This window comes from Tympanuchus pallidicinctus, unplaced genomic scaffold, assembly GCF_026119805.1.
Source record: "Tympanuchus pallidicinctus isolate F22 unplaced genomic scaffold, pur_lepc_1.0 scaffold3, whole genome shotgun sequence".
Classification (NCBI taxonomy): Eukaryota; Metazoa; Chordata; class Aves; order Galliformes; family Phasianidae; genus Tympanuchus; species Tympanuchus pallidicinctus.
This window is the reverse complement of record NW_026294747.1, coordinates 27,530,982-27,556,614: the sequence shown is the minus strand read 5'-3', so window position 1 is coordinate 27,556,614 and position 25,633 is coordinate 27,530,982. Positions and strand designations below refer to the sequence as shown.

At 42.2% G+C, this 25,633-nt stretch overlaps 1 protein-coding gene across 3 annotated transcripts in view; it reads right to left on the bottom strand.

Moving 5' to 3' along the window:
• ACTN1 (actinin alpha 1) overlaps positions 1-25,633 on the bottom strand; it is an 80,323-nt gene that overhangs the window by 12,222 nt on the left and 42,468 nt on the right. For all 3 annotated transcript variants that reach the window (XM_052693109.1, XM_052693107.1, XM_052693108.1), the window contains exons 4-14: positions 21,007-21,093; positions 20,293-20,380; positions 19,498-19,576; positions 14,272-14,353; positions 12,576-12,661; positions 6,033-6,125; positions 4,733-4,963; positions 4,054-4,201; positions 3,349-3,499; positions 907-1,015; positions 294-434 (exon numbers count right to left, since the gene is read on the bottom strand). In XM_052693109.1, coding sequence (XP_052549069.1) covers positions 294-434; positions 907-1,015; positions 3,349-3,499; positions 4,054-4,201; positions 4,733-4,963; positions 6,033-6,125; positions 12,576-12,661; positions 14,272-14,353; positions 19,498-19,576; positions 20,293-20,380; positions 21,007-21,093 — 1,295 coding nt within the window. The remainder of the gene's footprint in view (positions 1-293; positions 435-906; positions 1,016-3,348; positions 3,500-4,053; positions 4,202-4,732; positions 4,964-6,032; positions 6,126-12,575; positions 12,662-14,271; positions 14,354-19,497; positions 19,577-20,292; positions 20,381-21,006; positions 21,094-25,633) is intronic.

The window sequence follows — 25,633 nt, the reverse complement described above, 5'->3', positions numbered from 1 at the left end:
GCAAGACATTAAAAAATTCTCTCAGCTTTCCAGCTCTCATTTGTAAGACTGGAGTCAGAATGAAAAATCCACTTTCGGTTCTCTGTACTCAGCTAGGATAATGTGAACTTGACTCATATCTGTTCAGATACAGGTTTTTGGAAATAATTAAAGAAAAGCATGATCCTTTTCATTGCCTGTGCCATGCCTCATTCACTAGAGCAGCAGTATCAAAACATGGCCTAAAAATCCATCACCATTAGGAATTCTGGAGACCTCTGACAGAACAGCTTGTGCAAATGATTGCTCTGTACCTGGATCTCCTCAATGGTGTGAACAATGAATGTGTCCTGGAGGTCCTCCATGGCCCCTTCCATCCAGTTATTGAAGGGGGCAGCTCGTTTGGCATATTCCAGGTACAACTGGTCAATTGTTTCCAGTAGCTTCTCTGTCCTCTAAGCATGCACAGAAAGAAAATCAGGGAAGATGGTTAGAGAATAAAAATCACACAGATACGTGGGTTCTTTGAGTTGCTCCTTCCCTTCAGATGTCCTTGGTACTCTCAGGAGAGCACTACAGCAAAAGTCTCTGTTAAGTCATTACACATAGGATGGATTTTTTCCTCCCTCTGAGGAAAAAGTATGAGGTCCTCTGAAAAAAAACAAAACGAGTCTTTTCAAGCAGAATAAAATTACAAACACAGAAGACTAGAAACAAATCAATAACCTAAGCAAATGAATAGTACTGTAACTGGGCTGGAAACAGAGAAGGAGGTTAAATATACTGACACACAGCTCTGGGCTACAGTCTGGGATTTCTGGAAGTGGACAAAAGGGCTGAAACAGGACATTCATGCACACTGTAGCTTGTTTCCCACAAATGACCTACTCATGTAATCCCAAAGGTTGTTTTGGAGATATGACTCACCTCTAAAGCTTCTCTACGTTTCTGGGTTAGGGCACCCAGATTATCCCACTGATCACAGATCTTCTGGCACCTGGCATTGACACTTGGAGAATCGTAATAGTCCAGCTCACTATGAGGGGTGGAGAAAAAGAACAAAATACCAAATAAAGGCCTTTAGAAGAATGATAAATACATTAGAAGTAGTCTTTATCAGTTTTAAGAATAGATGCAAACTGAAGGTTTGTGGTCTCTGCAAATGAAGTATGCCAAGAATACAGTAGTGTCTATCTTTGGAGACAATGGCATGCCACACAGCACAGAACAGGAAGAACAATAACCACACTCTTGGCTACCTCACAGGAACTACTTGGCACTGGGGGAAGGGAGTAGAGTCTTTACTTGGGCTGGGAATAAGCAGATTAAAAGCAGTAGTATGCTTCTGTATTCTGCTTAAGAACATCACATAGGCTAGCTATCTGCATGTATATACATCAGGAGAAAGGGCAATAATGATTTCATTGCAAATGCAAAGAAGCCACGTAAGATTATTTTAAGAGGAAAGGTGGCAATCTTCAGCAAAAATTTGTTTATTTAGGACAATTCCTGAATTACAATGCAAGTTTCTCTCCTATGTGCCAGATGGTACTTGGCTACAATGTCTGTAGCCTGGCATTCCTGGAATAAGGGCTGTTAAGAGCATGGCTGGAAAATGGAGGGTAGGGGTAGGCCAAAGCTTGTGCACTTTTGCACTGCATACTGCTCTTGGTTCTGCATATGATCAAAGAGGAAGAAGCTTGTAGGCAGAAGGAGACAAGACCTGAAAACTGTGAAGTGTCACTCATGAAAGAAAAGGTGGAATAACTTGCAGAGCTACCAAACGACCCTGGGCAATATGACGAGCATTCCTCTTAAGCAGTAATACAGGTTTCAACAGTTTCCTCCTACTTCATTTCTTCCCATGATTGTACTGCCCCTCCTGAGGTGTGTGGGCACAACTGTTGGTAGAGTCTTGCGGAAAGCTAGTCATAAAACTGCCTTGGGCTAAAAATAACATTTTCTTTGCTGTGTTTTTAATCCAGATCAGTTCCTTGATCTACTTTGCTGCACAGCAAGCACTGCAGCTGAAATAACTGCTCCTGAGTCTTGCCTATAATGCACTCAGATCTTGTGCTGGGGAGTCAAATGTGCCCGTGCCCCCCCCACATGCCTGGTATGAATAGTCACAGAGCTTCTTGATCTCCCTGCTAGTGCATCTGTGCTCAGCCATGTTATTTGAAGGCACAGTGTCTTTGCTAATGTGGGAGATGGCTTTCGGAAGGATGGTAGAGCATTCTGTTCTCACACTTCGGAAGAAATTACCTCTTCCTCAATTTAAGATGCATCCTTCCCTGTCGCTATTAAGAGTTGCAGCTGTTTTGTCTGGCACGTAGCATTTGCTTTGGAAGTGACAGGTCAGCTAATGCTTGCTGACTAACTAGCCTCAGTTTTAATCTTACTGACATGGAGGATTGCCTTGAACTCTCCTCCTGTTTCAAGGTCAATCCTCCAGTGGCAAAGGGAACACTTCTTAAATCTGTGCTGGTAAAGGAGATAACAATCTTGATCCAATAATCCCGATTTTTTAGAGAAAAAAGTCATTCAGCCCAAGGGAGTTGGTCTAATCCAGACAATGTCTAACTTGAGATAAGCTGATATGATGCGGAAGCATTTTTAATTATAGGAAACAAAGTGAAAGCCAAACCGCTCAGACTGTTTTTGCCAAGAAATATGCAGGGCTTAAAAATCTTTCCTTGTGCTCCCCCTAGCAATCAATTTCCCACTCTGATGAGACACCATTTATCCTGGTGACTGGTCGCTCCTCACTCCAGGAAAAGGTGTGGAGAGGTGAATGTTTCTAAACCAGGGGAAGCACAGAGGGAACTGAGTTGCTGGAAAGAGCCCCTGGTGCAAGTGCTAACTGGATGCACATGGCGCATTACTCTTGGAGCAAAATGCCTGCAGTGGCAACAGAGGCCATGATGGGCTGAAACAACTGGGTTTTTTTCTTCACTGTTTTTTATAAAGCAGAATCAATGGGAATCTCTGAAGTGTATGCTATCCTCTGCTATTTCCTTCTGTTCCTGGAAAAGCCAAACACTGCTTCAACTCTGAAACCTAGCAGGGGCCAGAGACAGGTTTCTTCTTTAGGAAAAGGTTCACAGCAGCATAACAAGCTGGAAAAGAGTGGAAACTTGGCTTGAGAATGTAATTCTGCCTCCCCCTCATCAGCACCCACAACTCAACCATTTCCTGGCCTGCTTTTCTGGTGTGTCTGGATACTGAAGAGAAGTATCCTAGATACAGTTTGGAAACACTTGGGCTTCCCAACATTTTTGTGTGGGAATGATTTCATGGCTGTCCAGAGGGCAAAGTTGATCAGGCCTCTCTGGCCCCAAGGATCATATGTATGCTGGGGTGCCGTACTTCAGCTCTTGTGCAATAGCAGCAATCTGTTCCACGCGGTCTTGGTGTGCAGCCAGGTCGCTCTCAAAGGCCTCGTGTTTCTTCAGCAGTGCCTTTATCTCCGAGAGGGTAGCAGTTTCATAATCCTTCTGCTGCAGCATCGCTTCCTTACCTGGGGAGGGAGCCAAAGAACAGGAGAATGAAGGACTGGACCCAATGCTCCCAAAGCCAGTTTTCTTGCACCTAGACAGCCCCGGGGCCCTCCATTTTGCAGTTTCTCCACTCTAGACACTTCCCAAGTCTTGCCCTTGCACATACCTGCCTAGAATTGCAAAATTATAACTTTCAAATCACTGAGAATGAGTTTGCCATGATCAGCAGAGATGCAAACAGCGCAGCAGCTCAAGTCTCTGCAGTCACAATTTATACCGAACTCATCTTGCTATGCACGAACTGTGCTATGCTGGTCCTGTAAATGACAACTGCAGCAACTTCTTCTCTCCTTTGTAGCTCTATTTTATCCAAGAATCTCACTCTGTCAGCTAGGGAAAGCAGATGCAGAACAGAGATCACAGTGATTTTCATGATTTTCTTCCTAACAAAGTAATAAGTGAATACCTGAAAAGGAAAATCTCATACAAGAACCCATATATGATCCATCTCTTCCTCCCTGCGTAACTGACAGCACTATGTCAGGCAATATAAAGTATGTAGGCTGGCATTTACCATCTGTCCAGGACTCGTGAATAGATGCCTTCTGCCGGAACTTCTCAGCCAGGTGATCCAACCTCTCTAGCCTCCGGATCTCATTCAACAACCACTCCTCATAGCCCTTCTCAGCCTGCTCTAGGCCACCCCAGGCATTGTTTATATCCTAGAGACAGGAGCATGGGAAGAAGTAGAGGTGAGAAGTTAGGGTAGAAGTACTTCAGAATTATTCCCAGTAAGCTACACAGTTCAAATTGGTTGGAGAGAATGGATGGGGGCTTTTAATCTCAGAGGGTCGTGCAGACAGGTCAAGAAGACAAAGTGTCAGACTTAAGATAAGCAGGTCTAGCAGTAATCAGGATATTCTTGTCTGCATGAGAGAACCTCTCTAAACATTCCCGCACACAAAAATACAGCAAAACTCAACCATTTCTGAATTAGAAAGAATGAGAGGCACCCAGACATCTCCTCATAAAGGCGTGGAACTTGTGAAGAACTTCAGATCTGGGTTAGAGATGGAAGAGCAATGATTTCTCGCACCTCTCTTATCGTGGACTTACTGAACTGTATTCTGTGGGGTTCCTACTACAAAATAGTTCACTCTGAAGGTGGGCGTTGCTCTGCCCACCAATAGACATAAACAAGTCTCATTTTTTAGAAACAGCTTGGGTATATACACTCAATTACACCCACTCACAGAAACCATTTTCCCTTCTGAAGGCATGAAGGCTGGCCTGTTGCTGAGCCGTAGCTTGGTCTGCAAGGTGTTGAAATTGATCTCAAGTTGGCACTTCTCTTGGACTTTGGGGGGCTTGTGCAGGCGGCGGTAGTCCCGGAAGTCCTCCAGTTTCTGCTGCATGGCTTGCATGGTGTTCTCTGGTGCCCGGTTCTCCAGCCAGGGGATGGTGCGACGGATCCACTCCAGCAGCTGAAAAAAGCAATGTCAAGAAGCCTTGAATTGAAACTGTGTTAAAACTACAGGTGTTGGTCTGATCTTACTGGGGAACATTTACTTTTGTTTGCTATCATAAAGATTCTACCTACAGCAGAGACAGTAAAGAAAACCTTGCCAGCCTTTCTGGGATTACATATTTTTTCCTTTTTAAGCAGCCCATTCCTTACCACAGTGAGTAGTACTGCTTGTACAGCACTGCCAGTACAACATGCTTCAGTCATAGCTTTCACACAATCAGGACCAAACGATGTCCTTAGACTGCACTAAAGCCTGAGAATTTTTGTTGCACAACTAGAAGATGCTGTAAGACATACTAGCTCCAGAGGTATCTGAAAGGAGAAAGCAAGTTGCTCTCTCTAGTTATGCTTTTCTCACTCTAGCTGCTTAGAAGTCAGCATTGCCCTTTGAGTTGTGGAGCTGGCAAGGTGGCGACAAGCAGTCCACAGCGTGAGTGAAGTAGTGTCCTATACTTTTAAACCAGGCTGAAAACAGGTTTGTGGGCTATGTTGACCTCTGTTTTCCATCTTTCCCTCCTCACTTATCTTCCACAAACATATTCCAGACCACATTTTGTCACTTCTGGAGTTTCACTGATGTCAGTCTGTCAGCCTTCTCCATTAACCAAAGCAGCCTAAGACTGTATTGTACACAGATTCTTTCCAATTATCAGCAAACACATATTTCTTTCCTCAATTATCTACCTCTTGACTTCCTTAGATCCAATTCCCGACTTCTGCACTATGCTGGCATACAATTTGTATGAAAGATATCATTAGACATATATGCAGTCCTGAGCAAGACAAGTCAAAACAGCTTGATTTTTCCTTGAATTTTATTATTGTTGTGGCTAATAGATGAGAAACTTAAAACTGCTACATGGGAATTTTTCACTTAAAAGCCAATTTTTCTTTCATTTTTCTCAAGCTAGAAGGGAAAGAAAAAAGATTCTAGGAAAACACTGCCCAGGATTAGCTGTAAACGTTAAATGCAATTCCTTTCTACATAACACCACCCAGAAACCAACAGCACCACAGACACCTACATCACTGGCCAGTTTTTCATAGTCTTCCATGAGCTGTTCATTCTCTTGGTTGACTGCCAGCACCTTGCAAATACGATTTGCTGCTGTCTCCGCCTGCCAAAGAGAAGAAAAACAGGAGAAGGGGAAAAATGTGAAAAAGTTATAAACCAAAGCTTGCTGCTTAGCTTCCTGCTACATACCTGTGGGTAAAGTCTCCTGATCTTGGCTCTTGCAGCCTGTCTGTACTTCAACACATCTGTCCTGATCTCTCTGCATGTTATCAGAACTTCTGTAACGCTTTTTTTTCCCCTTCTAAGGAGAGTACGTTCCTTCAGAGATTCTGAGCTTATGTGATCCCAGCCCTGTGTGTTGTGAGACAGCCACATTTCTACGCTTTTTCAGAAGCTGCTCTTGCAAGACTGCCCTGCTGTTTCCTGCCATAGGGACCCCAGCTACCTCTTTACAACAACAGTTTCTGTCATCATTTCCACTCCTCTCACCAACACGCAGAGCTGCGACACCAGGAACTGCATGGTGTCAACGTGATGGGTCTCTCGGCTTACTTTTACCTACGGAACATAATACCTATCTGCATAGAATCATAAAATGACTTGGGTTGGAAATAACCTTTAAAAATCACCTAGTCCAACTCCACTACCATCGGCAGGAACATCTTTCACTAGATCAGGTGAATACACATATCAGACTTTGGAAATGTTCTAGATTTGCTTTGAAGATAAAGTAGTAGATATCCTTGAATTTCAATTCAACTCAGCAAAGATGTCTTCCAGCATTCCTTGTATTTCTGGCACCCATAACAGGAGGATGTCCTCCAGCATCTTGCTGCATGACACCTCCCATTCAAGTTCTTATGATTCAGCTGAAAAGAGGATTGCTTTTTCTCCTTTCTTGATAGTCTTTCTGCTGACTATCTCAAAGTAAATCTCAAGAAAAAAAAAAAGAGCTTGTTGTTACTACATAGCTCTTGGGTTTTTTGTTTTGTTTTTTCACATTATGGGACCAAAACCTGTCTCTCTGCAGAGAGCTGGACATGTTAGAACATGAATTTCGAATACAGCAATGCTCAGAAAAAATCCCAGCTATGAGCTCAGGGGTTAACAGCCTGCCCCAGAGTGCCACAAGTGTTTGGCAACGGCAATATGCAGCAAGCTGATTCTTGTACAGTGTTTGTCTGTGGATCTGTGCAGCTCCCCTTATCAATATTTTGGCAGATGTAATGCTGTAAAGCCTCGGAGAATGTGGCCCTGTGATGGATGTCAGGAGAATGTTCAGCACCCTCTTACTGCAGCACAGCTATTGCCCTGGTGCCTGTGTAGGTGCTACAGCTACCTATAGGACCCCTACAGAAGAGTTCTCACTGAGCCACAGAGATCACATGGAGATGAAAAGGAGAGCACATGCCAACACTACAACAGGCCAATTGTCAATTGTGCCCTGTCTTAAAACTCTGTGCAGGAGTGATGCCAAAAGAAGCTTTGCTGAGCTTATAGCTGGCAAGTTTCAACCTCTTTTTATTTGTAAAAGGCCTTTTATTATCTGTTTACTCAATCTTCAAGGCTGTTTGAAAAAAAAAAAGCTCTAATTTTTGCAGCTGATGTGAGGCAGCAACAACAGCAATAAAGTCACAGGCTATATAGTGACAAACAGATTGCTGAAATCTCAGGGGATATGATGATCTAAGCCATTCTTAAGAAGTTCTAAAAATGCATATTCAGTGATCTGCCCATTGATTAAAGTCAGTCAGTTAGCAGATACACAGATATTAACTAACTAGAAACATATCAGAGCAAACTGTACAAAAGAAAACCATTTCACTCCAAAAAAATGCTGTAAAACATGTAAATGATGGTTATATTTCTGAAAGCTTGTACTTTGATCTGTTTTTACCAAAAGTTTGTACTTTAATAGGTAACTTTCTGTTAGTCAGAGAAAACCTTACAGGCATGGGATCTGACAGGAAAAAAACAGGCTAGAGTCCTACCATGATGCACCTACTGGCTGCAGGGGACCGCAATCACAAACGTTCATCTCAGTCTTCACAGAAGAGGAGCTCTCTGTATGCTCTTAACTCTCCATTTCTTTTTTATACCCTTGGAGCTCACTGGAACAGCAGCCAGCTGTGCAGGAGGGACCCCATTTGGCATAGGCACATTTACATCTATCTGACAATAGATTTCTTCCAGCTGCCTGGGACTGTGTGTGTATATATGTGTTGAACATCTGTCCAAACACAAAAGCCCTCTGAATGTCAGCAATTACGACATTATTTGTGTTAGCCTAATGGTTGACACACAGAGGCCAATCTTCTTCCTTTCCTGCGCCAGCACTAGCTCCTCTGTGGTTCTTGCCTACTCCAGACATGCTGGAGGCATGGGGCAGGACTGTCAAGATGCACCATCCTGGGGTTTGAAGTTTGCATAACTGTATTCACCAAGGACTTGTGCGATCTGATTTGCTTTGGTACAGCATGGCACTGACACATTATACTACTTTCTGTCAAACATCATTTGGAGGGCAAGCCTACGGCATTCTGCTTGATACTGCACTGCTGTGAGATATGCATGTCCTGTTGGGTAGGCTCAAACAGAAATATGAATAGCCAAAGAATAGCAGAAGGAGCAGTAACTTCTCTGTTTTTTGTCTTTACTGTAACCCTGACCTGGACTGCTTAGGTTGGATGTGGAATTGTGTCTCTAGCTCTTGGTTCCAGGTCTCTTCTTACAGAAGGATGATAAAGCAAGGCATTCCCACAGAAAACTACCTAGGGAGAATGCCTGTCTGCGGCCCTCTGGCCTCGGAGAATCATCCCAGAATACTGTATGTCAAACACAATCTTTTCACAAAATGGTAAAACATTAGTTAGAAATTTTCACCCCCAGAAATCAGGTTTACAAAATATTAAGCTGACCAATAGGAAACAATCATGCATTTAGTGTGAAAGTCAGAAGCAGTTAGAAAACAAGCAAACCAACCAAAGCAAGTATACCTACAAATATATATATATATATAACAAAATGGCATAAAGAAAAAGCAGCCATCTACACACACATCAGGCTGGGGACCCTGTACCTTCAAAGGCTCGGTACAAGAGAGTGAAAGAAGCAGAAAGCGGCTCATGGGACTTCCCCTTCAGGACTGGTGGCAGTAATGAAAAATCTGAATGAAAAATGGAGTGATATCACAGTCAGTCACCTAACCGTGCACGAGGCAGCAACAAGTTACAAGACACTTTGGGCTGGGGCTTGCACTCAGTCATCACTCTGCGTTTGCCCTGGGATTTGAATCTATCACTTGGCAGCTGGCTAATATATGGCTGGAGAGCTTCAAAAAGGAGATGTGCTCCTCCTGCCAGGTCACTGCTGAGGTGCTGGACCATCAGACTTACTAAAAGCTTAATTAATGATTAGATCTATAATTTTCCATATAAACAAGTTACACCACTTGGGTTTTAAGAAATTCCACCACTAGTTTTTGCCCTGTCTACTTGGTTCAGGTCCTGAAGCAGCAGAAGATTGCTTTCAGTTATCCCAGCAGACCTAGCGTCCATCTGAACTGCTGAAGAGAACATGGGACCTGCTAAGCAGGTTTCTAAAGGGCAGAATGGGCACAGATAGAAGAGAAGTGAATTGAAGAGGGACGTGGCCACTTCTGCAGGAGGCCACTACCCCCCTCGCATTTGTGATTTGCTCTTTCTTTAATCAGGAGTTCTTTGGGTTAAGCATGGAGGAGTCCCTAAGGGACACCTGGCAAACAGCAGGCCTCACCACCGCAGCATGAGTTCTGAGGATACAATTTTCAGAGGCAAGTATCAGATGGATGGAGCTTGAAGCCTGGTGTTAAAGGTTTTGAACTATTTACAAAGCAGTATCCCAGTGGAAAATTCATGTCTATATAAATCATGCCAAGTGGGCAAATGTACTTCACTGCTGTGGCATCTATTTCCAATTCATTGGAAAGCAGACAGCATCATTAATATAGACAAAATAAGGCAGGGAACAAAAAGCTTGACCTGAAGAGCTGCTCCCTGTAATCTACTGCCTGTTTGCCCTCTGAAAGCAAACGTGAACATGGTATCAACATCAACAGTGAACCATTAGCATCATGTTGTACAAAAGAGATGGCGTCTTTCTGGAGTCAAGCTTTCTGCCCTCAAGCTGGGCAGCACATAGACTGTGCCTCAGGTAGGAAAGACCCGGTGAGAGAAAGAAGTTATGGAAATAAGGAGATTTTACATCCTTTTTAAAATGAGAAGGATCTGGTCTTGAACTTTGGATTTTATTGTTTCAAAGCTCACAGTCTGAAGTTGGTGATCTTGCAGAAAGGCTGCAGCCCCGTCAGGCTGTGGCTTGGGAAGAAAGGCGGGAACTTTTTCTTCCATTTGAAGGACTTCAGGGAAATAGATGTTTTGAAGGAAGTTCATCATTTGAAGGACTGATTGGTTCCTCTGAGGACAAATGTCCCAGTGCCAGGCAAAGAGACTGGAGTAACAAAGAAGCAGAGGAAGCATGACTGAAGCTATGGAAATGGGAAAAGCAGGGGAAAGAAATAAAACATACAGGTAGTTTGGGAAAAAATGACCACAAATTAAAAAGAAATTGAGAAGTGAAGGCACCTTAGCTCAAGGCCTGGTAGGAATGGACTTCATGGCTGGAGCACAAAAGTGCTACAAAAGATGCTACTGCTAAGTAATCAGTTGATATGATACAATCTAGGAAAAGAGACCTGAGCTATTGAGGGCTGAAGGCAGGCAGCGCAAAGGGACCAGGCTGCAATGTGCCGGGCCAGGCTGATCTGCTTATGGTACTTCTGGAAATGAATCACCTGGCCAGGGTGAGGCCCAATAGTCACTAACATGATATATTGACTGTCAGGGCAGACATTCTTCTTTCTATGCCAACTTCATCAAAATGCTTTCTCCACCACTGAGTATGACAACTGAAGAGAAGGAGCTGCTCAAATGTGTTTGAAAGGATATCTAACCCACTTCTCCAGAAAGGCTGGAGCTCACGCATCCAAATGCAAGGCTGGATGGGGCACAGCTGAGACTGCTGAGCTGTGCCAGGCAGAGGGGCTGGAGCTATCTTTGGTGGAGATAATCAGTGGGCATGGCAGGGATTGGGAGGGGTTGTTAGCAGTAAAGTCTCACCTTCTGTGCCCCTGAGAAGGCGTGGTAGTAACATGAAACATAGGTCATTATGGCCTTCTCATCCGGCCTTAGCGTGCCTATAATATCTGTGCAGAGAAGGAAAAGAGGTTGAAAGGATAAAGTAAGAAGCAGCACATAGAATAAAACAAAATAGTCATGGGTGGCGTGAGAGAGGGGGAGAAAACTTCCCATCATGCATTGCAGGACAGGCCAAACAGATTTCCATGCGGAGAGCTGGGAGTTCGGATCAGAAGGTGGCTAGCAGCGTTGGCTTGTGGCTCGAAGCGGCACCCCTGCGCCCTTCCCCTGAGTCCAGGAGAGTCCTGAGTGAGGAGCCACGCTCTGCACATTCACAGCTGTGGTCCGAGGATATAAAAAGGATGCTGGAAGGTTTCAGCATCCATGCCCAAGGCCTTTCTGCACAGCGGGGAGCTGTAGAGATCAGAGCCTTCCTACGCAGTGCAGTTCCTACACAATGTCTGCTCTGCTTCCACGTGCACCTACAACACTGAAGTAAGGACAGCTGCTTGGTTTTGGTGAGAGATGTTTACAAGGTCTCACCTGCAAAATTTTTTCCCTAAGTGACTAGTTACCAACAGGAAAATGGCTAAGCCAAAACCAGGAAAGACTCAATTGCCCCATTTTCAGCATGGTGGGTGAGGAAAGATTAAAAGGAATTAAATGAACAAAACCAGGCATCTCAGTCATGATAAACAGGGCTCTTTTCGCCAATCACCACAGAAGTACTCATTAGACATATTCTGTGAGACCCAGGTGAACTGGGACTCAATTTGTGGTACAACTCGAGATAGCAGCAGGTTCGGACCTTGAAGCTAGGGTGTGGGAACCTGCAGTGCATATAATGTAAAAGACAGTTTTGGATATTCACTGAACCCTACATAAAAACACTAAGTTTTGTGTCCCCATATTTTAAAATAAAACAAAAAAAAGTGAATAGATATTAGCATTTATTGCCAGTGGGGTCAGCTTGCAGTGTCCTGCTCAGCAGAGCAATCTACAGTCCCCATTTATGAAATCAAACATCCTAGCTCAGATTTCCCAGGAACAGGGGCTGCAGCTCCTTAGTCATCGGGCCAGTAGTTTGGAAGGCAAATGGAGAAGGTAGAGCTCCCTGCTTTATTGGGCTCTCTGTGCATGCCAAGGCACTGGCATATGTAAGTGCCACTGGAACAGGAACACTGACTATAGGAAAGTGGGACTGCCTGGTTGCTCCATGTATTGTGTCTGGGGCACCACTTTGAACCAATAGCCAACTCTACTGAAAACATAATAAAGATGCCCGTAGCTAGAGAGGAAAGAGAGAAAGAAAAAAAGGTTTGGACATTAGCAACGGCACCAGGTGTGCTCTGTGGAGGGAGCTTGGGATCCTGCGATACCTTCTGGGCTCCTGAGAAGGCGTGGTAGAAGCTAGAAACATAGGTCATGATGGCTTTCTCGTCAGGACGGGCAGTTCCAACAATGTCTGTCAAAAAAAACCTCACGTTAAGAGCATAATCAACTGATGGGAGGAATGTAAAGGAAGGGGAGAACCACAACTGTCCAGGAGGCCTGGTGGAGTATATGCTTGTCATAGCACCTCTTGAGAGATTCCCAGCCTTCCCCAGAAGATATGTCTCTCTCAGAAGTCAGGATCACCCCACCCTCAAGAAGTAATTGCTTCTGGTGTCTGGCCAAGCTAATGCAGTCATATGTCAGCATGTCTCAAATCAGAGCACATCCCTGTCCTGAGAATATTACTGCAAATGTTTGGTTGAATCAATCCAAACTAGCAACGAGTTGGCATGGGTTTTTATAGATGTATCATACTGCAATTCCTTCTTCGGGAGTTCTTCGGGAAAGATCCTTTCTCTCTTCCATTCAGTGCCCTCATCCTGCATTTCAACACAATGATGATTTGAATTTCAAAATGCCCTTCCATTAGTTCCAGGAGAAACTCAACACCTCCAGAGATCAGAATTAATTGCGTAGAGGAATGTGTATTAGCCCCAGTCTGTGAGTGAGGAGACTGATCAAGAAAGAGCAATTGGAGCTCTTGTAAGTGACCTTCATCATCACTGTTAGACTTGCTGAGATCTGAAGCTAGATTTTGAGGGTGGTTTTAATCCTACAGAATAGCAGGAAATGCTCCAATCTACTCCAGAAACCTCATGATCTTTTGTGATCTCAACATAATGAGAATAGGGAAAGCAATTCATTCTTGGGGATGGAAAACACTGCCTAAGAATATGAACATCCTGATTACTGAAATACACGTTGATTGGGTTCAGTCATCCTTATCCCATCTTTCTCTTTTGTTCCTCTCTCTCCTTTAAAAAAAAAAAACCCTTTAATTGCTTCTCCTGTCCAAATCAAGCCTGAAATAAAGCTTCTACCATTGAAATTAGATGGCTTCAGGTGAACAGCCCCCAAACCAGTGAATTATTTTAGGCTGTTGTTTACACCTCAGAATTACAGTCTTTACAGTCTATTGCCAAGTCAGTCCTAACAAGGCTCAGAGAAGTAATACTTGCTGTCCCGAGTGGTCTCCGGGAAGCTGTCACAGTCAGTAGCAAAAGCACCTCTGAAAAACATGGATTTCTCCCATGGTCCCAGTTAGTGAGGGATCTTCAGGCTCAACACGTTCAAGTAGTCAAGAAATAGTTTATAAAACTTGTATTACACTCCCAAAAGAAAAGTCAACAGCAGTGTCAGAAATAGCTCAGAAAGGAAAAAATTCTGGAGGCAAAAGGAACACAGTCCTACACCATACATTATCTCTGTATTATTTCTGATTCTTGAAAGGAAACACTTTAGTCAGCTGTGGACACAGCCAGCTGTTACTCATCTCTTCCTCATGAATCATCCCCAGGTTAAAATCTCCAAAGGTACCAAACTGAGACAACTGAGGGGCATAGAAGGAAGAGGGAAGCAGAACATATGATTATTCCATTGTAACTTTTTTCCCATACATTTAGTAAGTAATGACGGAAGGAGCACTCAGGCTACGGAATTCTTGTGCAATACAAATCTACCTAAAATAAATGGGAAATTCCCTGAGAAAAAGCAAGTTAACACCCACTGCATGTACTTTACCTTCTGCATCCAGCATCTTGGGGATATCCAGATATTTTTCAGCTACATCAAAGGCTGTGTTTAGATTAGTGAGAGGATCATCCTGAGAAAAAAAAACAGAGCCACAGAATCAGCACCAACTCATAACAAGGTTCTCTCAACTCATAACATTTCTCTCAAGACAGAGCAATTGTGCTTGATTTAGTTCAGGTAACTCAGCTGTCCAGACAAAATTACGTCTCCTCATGTAGCAGGATGAAATAATTAGCTTTCTTTGGAAAGCAGAGCCTGGAGATTCATGATATGATAATAACATAGAGTCTTTGCACTTGCAATGAGAAAGAATAATACACTTCGTCTTGAACCTAGTTTAAAGTTACATTAGCTTCACATCACACAGACAGTAAATGGCCATATCACACATTTAGATATCATGCTTAGATTAGGTTTTCATCTCCCATTTTAAAGAACTGCAGAGCAGCGTATCTGCTAGAACATCTAAGCAATACTAAAATAGTAACAACATCTGCAATGTGTGCTGTCCTTAGCTAGTGCACAGTTTGTTGAACACCAGTTGAGTGGGAGGAAGAAAAATGTTTTAACAGATCTCTACAAAATAAATACAAAAGTACCCATTTTGTCTGCATATTAGTCTTCTCCCTATGCACTGCACAGGACTTGCCATTTCCCTTGTGTGTTTCTATTTTTCTATATATAAACTTTCTGCTGTGGCAGAATGCACTTCAGATACAGACATCAATACACAGTTATCAAATTCTAAACAAAGTTGAGTGTGACATGAGTCATATGACAAAGGTAAGTGGATTTTAGAGAGGTGAACAAGAGAATGTGAAATGCAGATGTCACTGGAAATGAAAGACCTCTGCAAATTGCTCCCAGCATTTAAACATAACTATCACCAACAAGACATTTAATAACTAGTTTGAGACCCTTGCACAAGCCTGACTCCTATAGTCTTTCTGAAATTCCACGGATGACAAAGGACATTTCATTTCTCATTTCTACTGTTGAGAGAAGTGGCTCCTGCTGGAGAGTAGCTGTTCCCAAACTGCTTGCATTTAGTCACCATGTTAGCTAAGAGGATTTCAGGAGGGAGGAAGGATGGAATGTCTCTCTCCATATTGTCAACTGTGACACACAAAATGAGTCCTGCCTTAAAAATTAGAAAATAAAAAGTATAATCTTCTTATATGAACCTTCTTTCTAAACCATCATACGCATTCTGTTTCTTTTCTATTTGAGAGTATGTGCCTTCAGTTAGCACTGACTTGGAAAATTCATCTGTGCCTGAATTTCAGTCAGTAGGAAACTATCTGAACCAGGCAGCATGAAACATGAAGTTAGGCAGGCCTGGGCAGACAGAGTGTGGGCATGTAGGAAGATTTCTTTAAGGCACTGGTCATTAGGTAGCCCCTGGATTACAGCTGCATGAAACTAGGAAGTCAAGCCCTTATGGAAAGCAGTTTGTTGCAGCAGGTCCACAGGAATTAATGCATGCTTCAGGTTGGCATCCCAGAACTATTCATGTTCATTTGGATGAATGTCTCTAGGAGACAGCAATGTTTCACCTACCAAAGGAAACCACAGGCAGAGGCCATCCAAACAAACACAACCACTGATTCACACTTAGTCCACTGGGACAAGCCAATATTAAGTGAGAAAATGTTGCACACTGTGATGAGACCAGCAGCTGTCACACATGGTAAAAGCCATCATTTCTCAGCACCACAGAGAACTTGATCTCTACATAGTATCCTTTCAGTAGTGACTTCATCAGATATATCTAAATCCACCTTTTCAAACCTTAGTGGTGTAGCAGATTTTACATATCCTCCAGCCATAAGAAACCACTCCGTGCAATGAAATTACGTACGTTGGCACCAGTTCAACACCAGCATACTTGTCTTCTGCACATGCTGTGGAGAAACCACTAAGAATCCAAAGAATAACCAAACCCCTTACCTAAGGAGTTGAGACTAACTGGAATATAACATACCTTGCTTAGTACATACAGACAAGCCCTTAACTCCATCTAGCCTTAGAGGAAGGAAACATAACTGCCTTTTTTTCACTCGAGTGAAAGGTTCTCACAGTCCATGTGCCATTTTCTGCTTCTGTAGCAATGTCATCACCACATGTTTAATTTCAACCCATGCCAACCATGAGTCTACAGCATTACTAATTCCCTTGAGAGGAGTGCCTAGTATTACTAACCTATACTCCTTAGCACAGCCCCATCTGTGCAAGCTGCCTGAGAAGCGGTCAGCCTCTTCTAGAGGAAAGGGAGGGGCAAGCTCACTGCAGATAGCTTTCCTATCAGTCTGCAAGAAACAACATCAGAAGCAATGTTGCCAAAGGTTAAAAAGAAACTGTAAGCTAAAAATTGGGAGAGGTTTCCTGATGGGAAAACTTACTGGTCTTGGGCACTGCTAGAGGAAGGGCTGGAAGTCTTAATGTGTGGGAAACTGAAGACTCACCAAGATGATGCCAGCTGACTTCTATTTCATATGTAAGAGAGATGTGTGATCACACAGTCTCTCGAGAAATTAAGCTAAAGATAATACTACTGAAAGCAAGCTACCTAAGGCCAAGACTTGCTCACAGATAAGCAGAGATCTAAGCCTGAGCACAGTCCTGTTACCTCTGGGAATAACTTCCCCCGCATGGACTGTGGAGCTGCTCATCACAGAAGTGATGTTCTTTGCTGCAAAACACAGGTTTCCCTGTGGCCTGCCCAAGCCTAAAACAGGGTCTTGAGCCCAGGGAATTCCTCTGTACACCACTACTTTCAAATCCACACCACTGTACACCAGCTATTCATTATTTCAAATTCCACCTTTCAGTCGACTCCCTGCAAAGAGGGAAAGATAAGTGAAGACTATAGCAGTCTAGGCATTGTACAGCAGCACTCCAGCACTAGAGCTGCAGGCACCATTTAGTGACCCAAAGGAAGCAGAGCAAAAAAAATAAAAACAAAACAGAATCACTCATCCCTACTCCTTTCACAGCTCAAGCACTGACTAAGATGGGGTTCTCCAGAGGTGCCTCAGTTCCCAGGCTGCCTATATGCAGACAGAAATAGAGACAAGGAGACACGAAGAGGAGCAGTAACTTGCAGGCTGTCTCTTGATCCACCAACAACCAGGAAATATATAGTTTTCCATATAAGAATTATGTTGTTTTAACTGTGGCAGACTACAACCTTACTCTGAACAAAATGCCTACCTGGCATGTTCACTGCTTTTGCTGACTAAAGACAACCACAGCTCCTCCTCTTTGAGCACAACCCTAACTCATAAGAGGAGTCATCTCTCCTCCTCCAGCTAGTCCCAAGTCCCCTCAGCACACAAGGTTGCCATGGCAATTATTGCAGTGTGATAAAAAAAAATATCTTCTATTAACCAGCATTCAGGAAAGGAGATGGAGGAAAATCAAGAGAGTGTCAGCACTTCTTATATCTGCCAGAGCTGAAGACATTGGGAAAAAAATCCTGCTAGTATAATTCATGTCTTCAGAAACACCTGTAAGAAATTCATCCAGCAGCAATACATAGTCCACATTTCTAGATGGACTGCAGTACTTGGGGGAGTTTGAGCCACCAGCCAACTGCAATCAGAGCTAAAGGCTAGGCTCTGAGCTAAGTTCTTCCCAGCTGTTTGCAGAAGACCTTAGTTCTGTAGAGTTATCAAACATGCATTTAATCTCATGCCTTTAAAGCAATCTAGGCAGAACAAAAATGAAAATGACACAGTAAATCAAAAGACTATAGGAGGGCAGAAGGAGCTTGAAGAAGGATGTGATAAAGGCAAGAGGAGCACAAACAGCGCCAGTTCCTTTTATCTGACTCCAAGGAGGACAAATCTCTTCCCATCAATATTGATTTTAATTAGAACAATTACATTGCCTTTCACCTTAAAAGGCCCACAGATAAAACGACAAAAAACCTTTCATTTTCTTTCCCTATTCTAGTTTTGCTCGGACTTGGCTTAGAACTTTGTTGGTAATGGTGGCATTTACCCAGTTGGGTTTGTCAAACGTTGCTTAGCTGCTCTTATTTTCCAAAGATCAGTCACTGAAAATGTAGTTAGTTCTAATAATTCTCTTTTTTATTGATGCTGTTTATGTAAACACATAGAGCCTTTCCACTCCATTTATTCATCACATACTGACTCCAGACACTAAAATTAATCAGATAATATAATTGACCGCTCTGCAAGATAGTAAAGATCTAAAAGGTTATTGAAAAGCAGATCAGGCATTGTATAATTAATTGCCTCAAGGATGCAGCTAAATTTGATTAAACTATTTACATATTGTCCATTTGCACAGTGATTCAAGAGCCCAGATCTATTAGTGATGGGATTCTATGCTTATTTCCCTATCTAGTTTTGAGCATGACTGCACTTTGTAACAGCCAGCCCACGAGATCCGATGGCCATGCATATCAGCATCAGTAATGCTCTTGCTGAGATTTCACTAGACTTGTGTGCACAGACACAGTAAAAACAGGACCTAAGCAAACAGTGGGAATGCAAGAAAGATTTGAATCCAGTTTGCTCTGCTCTCACTAGGTCAGAACACTGCTGGCAACACAAAGTACTGAACATTTATTCTCATCATTCACTGAACAGTCTTGTTTCCAAGACACACAGGAGACAAACTCCGGAGCAATTAGGTGCTGTGTTTCCAGTGGCAATTTGTAAAATAAAACTGAGTGTTAAGGCAAATACTTTTCTGGTGCTTGGCATCTGCATGCCAAGAGATATCCTGCACTGCAGGTGGCTCAGTGCTAAGCTGGAAGTGTGAGACAAGCATCCAGTGAGGACACCTCACTGAACTTTTGCACTTGATCACCACATAACCAGTTTCAAATCAGTTCTTAGAAAAATTAAGTCTGATCTGACTTGCAAGGCTGTGACGTTAGTGCAGAATTAGATTCCCATTTGAGTGACTGAATTCAGCTGTTTTTGCTAATCAGCTGCGACTGGAGCACGTGCAGTTCATTTGAGGCAGTCTGAAAGCAAGGAAAGTCAAGCAGGCAGCTCATTAAGTTCACGCTTCACTGAGAAGTCTGAATGTTCTGATTCATCCCTCCTTCCTCCCTCCTAGTCCTGCAACAGCCAGCTTATGCTGAAGTTCTACAATTATCTGCTTATCAAGCTAATTGTTCTCCCTCTTCGTTTTCAAAGGCCAAGCATTTGGTACGACAAACAAATTGAGCTGTACCTTTCGTAGCTTCCCGTAATCAATGAGCTCCGGACGATGTCTGTGAATTAAAGCGCAGAAACCAAGGCCATCTTTCCAACTGTGGGAGAGACAGAAGAGAGCAAAATGAGAAGGCTCAGCCAGGGAGAGACACGGTGATGGGCAGGAGCATGAAGGAAGAAACCAGGATGATTAATCACGGCTTAGTTTCTAGCTAGCAGTGTCTCTCTAAGTGCTGGAAAGGATTTCTTTCAAACCTACAGTAATCTGCTGCAATTAGGACTTGCCCTTTGCATTGTCACCTCCTTTATGCCAGCTCTCTGCTCTGAATGTCTACTATACTGGGGAGCATGCAAGAACAGGTACAGAGCTTGAAAAAAGGCCAGAGGAAAAGGCAGACTGAGGAAGAAGGGAATGACTACTGATGGCTATAACCAGCACTATACAAGCCAATGCTTTGCCTCCCAGCCTAGTCTGGACTTCTGAGAAGAACTGGAATCAGAATTTCTCATTTCAATACTTCAAGGTTCTAAGGCATAAGCAGTCTTGCTTAGCCTGTTACATATAAAATGCTTTCAGAGGACTTCATGCTCTAGAGTTTACAAAAGCAGCACTTGTAACTGGAATGAGGAATTGGGATGTTGGTACTTGGATCCTCCTATAACCTCTGCTTTTGATTTCCTACGTGTCTCTCTGGACTTCTTTGTTATCAGATCTCTCGAAGAAATGCAGTTGCATCAGGAACATTGTTGAATGTAGCAAAAAGACATCTGAAAATAACACAGATGGTAGAGCTGAGTTCTTGCCTGTTCTCACCTGATATGGAAGTTTTGGATGTTTACATTTTTGTAGGGGGCTGTCTTCCTCTGACACCATAACAAAAGTCCTTCTTTAGCAGATGTCTCTAAAGAAAGAAAAAATGCACACCAATCAATCCATTTTCTCAGAGAGCAGAAGCATATGCTGGATACAACCAACTTCTCTTTAGGAGAGACAGCATTGAATCACACTTTAACTTCATTTGTCAGAAAATTCCTTGATGAAGAGTCTACTGGAATAGTGTTGATATTTTATATAATATATATTATATATATTATATATAATATTAATTTTAAAAAAATATATATAATATATTTATATTTATAGTGTTATTTTCTTAATGAGGTTCTGTAATAAAGAAACGGTGTTTTGAGATTAGATTTGTAAAACTTGTAAAAGAAAGGTCAATTTTCAAGTGCAAGTCCTTGCATCAGCCTGCAAGAAAAACAATAGATTCCATCATTAAAGTTGACATTCCTGCTTAGCCATCTTTTTGAGCTTCTCTAAATTATCTTTCAAGAAGAGAAGCTGAAAAACTCTTCTCAGCATATCTGAGCCTGGTCAGAAATGCCAATGAGACCACAGTGGCAGCTCCCTGGGATCTCCCAGTGACATATGTACAAGCATATTCTGAGCCTTTTAAGTGGCAAAACCACTTGGCAATCCCAGGTTTTTGTTGCTTAACTGTCATTGGGAAGAACTGAGATTTACCTTCAACTGAGATATCCTGAATGGCAAAACGAAGGATGATGGTCCAGATCATTCCAAGAGTCATTTTAACATTGCCATCCACAATTTCTAGGGGGGGAGAAAAAAAAAAAAAAAAAAAAAGGGAGAGAATTAAGAAATAGAAGGCATCAAGTTGCAAATGCAAATCCCAGTAAAATGGAAGCACTGGGAAACCTTCCCCTTTGAGAAGTGAAAACTAGAATTCCAGCTAAATTTATTCTTCTCTGCCTCCCCAGATATTCCAATGGTGCAGCACAGTCTTGTGCAGCAGTACTCACTAATCACATTGGCTCACCTGCATTTACTACTGAAAACAGCCACTGACACAGAAATGAGGACCAGCCTATAGCAGTATATTTCACCTTGAGCTGATTTTGTAGTGTGAACAAAATAAAACCAAGAAATACCGAATTTTTATTTCAAACAAACCTAAATGGTCCAGATCCTGTGTAGGACCTCTTTCAGACATGTAATTGCCAAAAGACACAAAAGAGCATTTCTCAAAGTAAATGCATCATGCTTGAAGAGGAAGCAAAGACTTATGCTGATCAGAGCATATTATAAAATAAGATGTCAAGCAAATTGTGTTTTATTGTTCACTGGACTCTGCAATAAAACTCATTCAGGGTCAACAAGCTTGGAGGCTTTAGAAAGCAACTGCTTGCACATGTGAGGTATAAAGGGATAAAGGAAAAAAGTTCCAGAGAAGGTGCTGGGTGGATGCTGACCCAGAAAGGGATTTCTACTGCATGCAGATGAGCACCAAACAGCCCAAACTGCAAGCAGCTGCAGCTGGGTCTCAAGATTTGATCCTCAAAAAAATCTGTGCATATGATATTTATTCAGGTCATAAAATTTACAGTCTTCCGGCTTTTTCAAATGGTGAAAATAACTTATCTATCTTCTCCTAGCCATTCTCTGGTAGTTTCCTGAACAGCAGGTGATGTTTCAGAAGCAACTAGCTGGTTACAAAGGTGTATTCAGTAAGAAAAGGGTGAGAAGTAACCTACTGTTTGAGCTAGAATAAAGCAAGTCCTAACAACATAGCCAGAGACTGTTTTTGTAGTACTGTACACACCTCTGTGCACTGCTTCCATTAAGCAGAAACACATCATGTGCCAGGGCAAGCAGAAATGTGTGGTATAGGCTGCCCCCCATCTGGATTCTGTCATAAAAATAACAATATTTGAAATTTTCTAGTTAAGTTGCCTTGTGATTTTCTGATGCCTGTGGTGCAATTTCCAGTGCAAACTAGAAGGATAATTTCTGCTGTGCTTTGATATACATTTGCATTAGGGATTTACAAGTTTCAAAGATATAAAACTAGACATGCTAGCTTGCATTACTCTGGCACACCTCTGTGTCCATTTGTTCTTGCACTTACAGCTTGGTGTGGCATCGGTTCGCTCAGTATGAACTGGCCAACAGACTTTTCACTGCAGTCTGAAAGAACCACGGTTATTTCTGGCATGAAAAATTATGTTTACTTGTTGATAAATTTTCTAAAAAATGACTTTTTTACAGGTATTTTGGGGTCACAGAGTTGTATTCAGGACCGATGTAAGAACATATCAGCGATGGCGAGTATATTCAGTCCTGCACTTTTTTGCATTCTCAATCCCTCCCATGAAGCACCACAATCAACATTACAAAAAATCCTTACCATTGCTAAAAATGCCTGAGTTAGCACAGCTAAAATATAAAAGAAAGCATCCATGTTTTCCCTTTGTTTTGTTCAAATGTGGAGATGTAAAAACAAATAAACAAACAAATAAAAAATAACACTTGTGAAAACCACAGCCGTTGGCAAGAGGACCCTAGAGTCTATCTGAGATCTGAAAATAAATCTTTTTCTTTTAATGGACTAAATTAAAATCTGATGGCAACACTTCAATGCTGAAAATGGTTTATGAATACTAATACATCAATCAGTGAGCTGGAACAGGTAATTGATATTACTGTTCCATGTATTTTAATTGGAAGTAAAGGTCAAGACACTACATAAAACCAGATGGTGTTAAGTTGCCAGTGTGGCATTAGAACTCAGCGCTATGCTCTAGTCACGTTCTCAAATTCCCATTTTTATGAAGTTAGTTGGTGGAGTTAAGGTGGAAAGTACCCTTTCTCTTCAGTCCTCTTTGCAAAATTCATGTTGAAAGAAAGATGTCTGCTTCCTGCTCCCATGTCAGTTTCTTCCTTCTATACCAAATCAAAGCTGCTCTGGAAGAAGCCCGAAGTATTTCCACCATTTCATCTCTACAGATCACTTTCTTTTTTTTTCTTGACCAATAGAAAACTCACCAACTACCAAACAGATACTGATGCAAGTAAGATTAGTGAGAGATCCATCCCGGGTTGCACATTATCCTAAGTCCTTGTCTTCCTTTTTATCTTTTATCTTTTTTTTTTTTTCCTTCTTTTAAATAGAGTTGACATAATTGTTATTCTTTGTTAGAAGCAGGCAAGCATTTCTCATTTCCAGAGCTAGAAAACTTCTCCCAGCAACCTGGTTACAAAAAACAACCAGCTTGTTCAGAAAGAGCCATGTGCTCTTTGGCCCTGACTCATTCAGTTTCCCATCCTTGTATTCCTCGTTGACAACCTGTTTTTCCTGAGGATTCATTCAGTATCCTTTGGCTGGTGCCAGTCTCTTTCTAATACAATGAATAGAAGAAGCAAAAGTGAAAAACAGGTTTGCACGGAGCCACCTGCTTCCTGGTGATGACGAAAAAATTTAACAGAAATTGTTAAAATGTTGAACTTGACACTACAAAGTTGGAACAGTATAATGCTTATTTAATTGAAGATATTCTCTTTGTTCCCTCTGATGTAAGCAACACTCAGTTAACATGAGAATAGTTCAAGTATGCCATTAAAAAGCTAATAGACAGAATCTTCTGCTTGACTGCTTTCTAAGCACTCTTCCTATGCAAGACCTTTGCAAACATTCTGAGTTTCCTCCACCAACAGCAGCAGCAAATACACGTTATTAAAGTGATCTACGTTCAACTTGGGGGTGGATTGGTGCTGGCTAAAGCTGACAAGGCATCTGCATCCACTAGAAGGAATTTCTTGCATCAGTGAATACGCTTCCACCCAGCTCCTCCTATTGCTCCAGAGATCACAAACAAAATATGCAAAAATTATAGCACTCTCATCCATTTGTTTGACAGCCAATTAGGGGCTTGACAAATATTCACTCCTTAGGAAAAGACTGGCTTGCTACATAGATGTGACTTACAAAATGCCACTTCAAATCCAAGAATTCATTTTGAAAAATACAAAAAGGACCAGGCTTACTTTTCTATGGCTGGCCTGAACAGTTAGAACAATGCCACAGAAACTGATAACCCCAACTGTAGCTAAAACTGAATTGTCCATAAGAGCACAGCACCTGGCTACCCCATAGAACAAAGGAGTTGCAGAGGATCAACTACAGGCAGGACAGTGTTAGGATTTCAGAATTAAAGATATGTTGCTAGGGATGGTCCAGCCAGATTTCTAACAGCTTGCCGGCATTAATGATGGAAGTGTGCCTTTCAGCTCCCTAATTGCAAGTGGGCAGAGGATGGGGGCAAATACAAAGCTATGTTTCACTCACTGACATGGAGAGACCTTATTTTTCCTTCCTTTCCACTGCCCAGCTGTTCAGGAAGTGTTTTGTTCAGCTGAGATTTCTGCAATTGTTAAATTCTTTATGCTTTATTTCTCTTTTCATATGCAGGTGAGAAGAGGGATCAGCAGTTATCTCTATGTTGAACTGAGCTATGTCTGTATAAGAAATCAGTAACTTTATATGCAGATTAGAACTGTAAATAAAACAGTCACAAGGTCAAATACTTAACCTATTCAATCTGGTAAATCCTTGGAGCATTTGATCCCAGTATGGAATTGATTACAGTGAAAGATAGCTCTTGAGATATCAGATGAAAAAGAGATCTAAAATCAGATGAAGAAATATTTGAGAGCTGCACCATTGAGGCTAGACCATTCCCTGATCCTCGTTTACACAGATCTGTTGTATACCACAACTGCTGTAAAAAGCAGCTCTTAAGCCTCAACGCTTATTCTGTTTGCTTAGTTCACTTTCCACACATGCTGCATGTAAGAAACCCTCTTCTACTCTGGTACTCTACTCTTCTACTACTACTTAGCCCTCAATAGGACTAAGCTGCAAAGCTTGGCTTGTAAGCAGCATAGAGGGATCTTCATTTAACAAAATGCAAGAGAAATACCATGGAAACATTATCTCTGGCTTTAACTCTGGTTAACCATGGTTTTGCAAGGCTTTAGTTGACAAGAGAGTCTCCCAATGGAATTCTTTCTTTCTAGAGCTTATGTTTTAACTACAGAAAGAGGAAAAAGAAAAGGAGAGAGGAAAAAGAGAAAAAAGAAAAGGAGAGAGGAAAAAGAGAACATAGATGGCCAATGCCATTTATCTAGTGTACACAAAAAAGTCTGGCTGGGCTGCAGACCTTTCACACAAAACTGCTATCTGACAGATGGACACCCAGAGATGGAGCACCGTCAAGGTGAAGAAGTGTGCTGGCCTAGCCAGAACCCTTATGCTGCCACAAGACAGCTAGTTTTCCCTTAGGGGAGAAAACCT